The following is a 964-nucleotide window of genomic DNA, read 5'->3' as shown; positions in this document are numbered from 1 at the left end:
CATGCATGAGAACGGGCGGTTCATCCACAACGCCGCCACATCCTTCTCCTTCTTCCTGAACAAGACGCGCAGGTCGATGCTACCACCGCTCATCAATGCGTTCGAGCTGTACTCTGTCATCCGGATGGATAACCTCTTCACTGACTCCAACGACGGTGAGATATAACGTTTGCAGTTGATTACATTTGCCATGTCATGCAGTTTATTCAGTTTTTTATTTTTAAACCGCAGTTGACTCAGTTGGTTCAACTTCTTGTAGTACAACACATCCACCTCTCTGCTCTAAAACAAATTTTTTTTGATTGTCTAGACCCCTGAGATACCCCGACGCCATTTGACATTGTCAGGCTCTTCATCAAAGTAACAAAAAAAATAAAAAAGGAGGATAACCCCTGACCTCTGCAACGAGCGATGCACAAAAGTAATAAATAAAACAAGTTTATCAAACAACTCATTTCGGTAAACTCGGTTCTTGAATAGACCATCTTCTAAATGCCCAGCCAACATTTTAGAAATGAATCAATGCAGTTTATTCGGTTTTACAGAAGTATAATGCTTGCATTGGATATGAAATATCATTACAACTTCTTACGTTACAGTTTAGGTATCTTTAGAAACATATAAGCCCTCATCCTCAGTATAAACAGTTTTATGTTCCGTTCATATTTGTTCCATTGTCTTTTTGCTCTTGCAGTCGATTACATGAAGGAAGTCAAAGATCACTACAATTTGGCACAAATACACTGGAATGGTGATCCATGCTCCCCGAGAGAATATTCCTGGAAAGGACTGACTTGCAAATACCCAGAGAGCAACCAGAGTAAAATTATTGCAGTGTAAGAACAAAACCCGGGCCTGTATCATATACACTTTGAAATCTAAACACTGCAGTTCAGTCTTTTTAAACTTTGAAGCGCATAAAATGTTTATATGTATATACTAAGAGACACAGTCGCGTGCTTGC

The 964-nt window shown here is 39.5% G+C and overlaps 1 protein-coding gene across 1 annotated transcript; it reads left to right on the top strand.

Annotated features, from left to right (window-relative positions):
* The first annotated feature begins 6 nt into the window (after positions 1 to 6).
* On the top strand, positions 7 to 948 carry LOC123179118 (probable LRR receptor-like serine/threonine-protein kinase At1g51880). The gene is made up of 2 exons (XM_044591531.1): positions 7 to 155; positions 695 to 948. The coding sequence occupies exons 1-2, from the start codon at positions 77 to 79 to the stop codon at positions 838 to 840; spliced, it is 225 nt and encodes a 74-aa protein (XP_044447466.1). The 5' UTR covers positions 7 to 76; the 3' UTR covers positions 841 to 948.
* Positions 949 to 964: the final 16 nt, after the last annotated feature.

Source organism: Triticum aestivum, unplaced genomic scaffold (assembly GCF_018294505.1).
Source record: "Triticum aestivum cultivar Chinese Spring unplaced genomic scaffold, IWGSC CS RefSeq v2.1 scaffold260113, whole genome shotgun sequence".
Taxonomy (NCBI): domain Eukaryota; kingdom Viridiplantae; phylum Streptophyta; class Magnoliopsida; order Poales; family Poaceae; genus Triticum; species Triticum aestivum.
Note: the sequence above shows the minus strand (reverse complement) of the source record. Positions and strands in the feature narration are given on the sequence as shown.

Coding starts and splice junctions, on each gene's coding strand:
- LOC123179118 (XM_044591531.1), top strand. CDS start 77: ATGCTACCACCGCTCATCAATGCGTTCGAGCTGTACTCTGTCATCCGG. Junction 156..694: donor CTTCACTGACTCCAACGACG/GTGAGATATAAC, acceptor TTGCTCTTGCAG/TCGATTACATGAAGGAAGTC.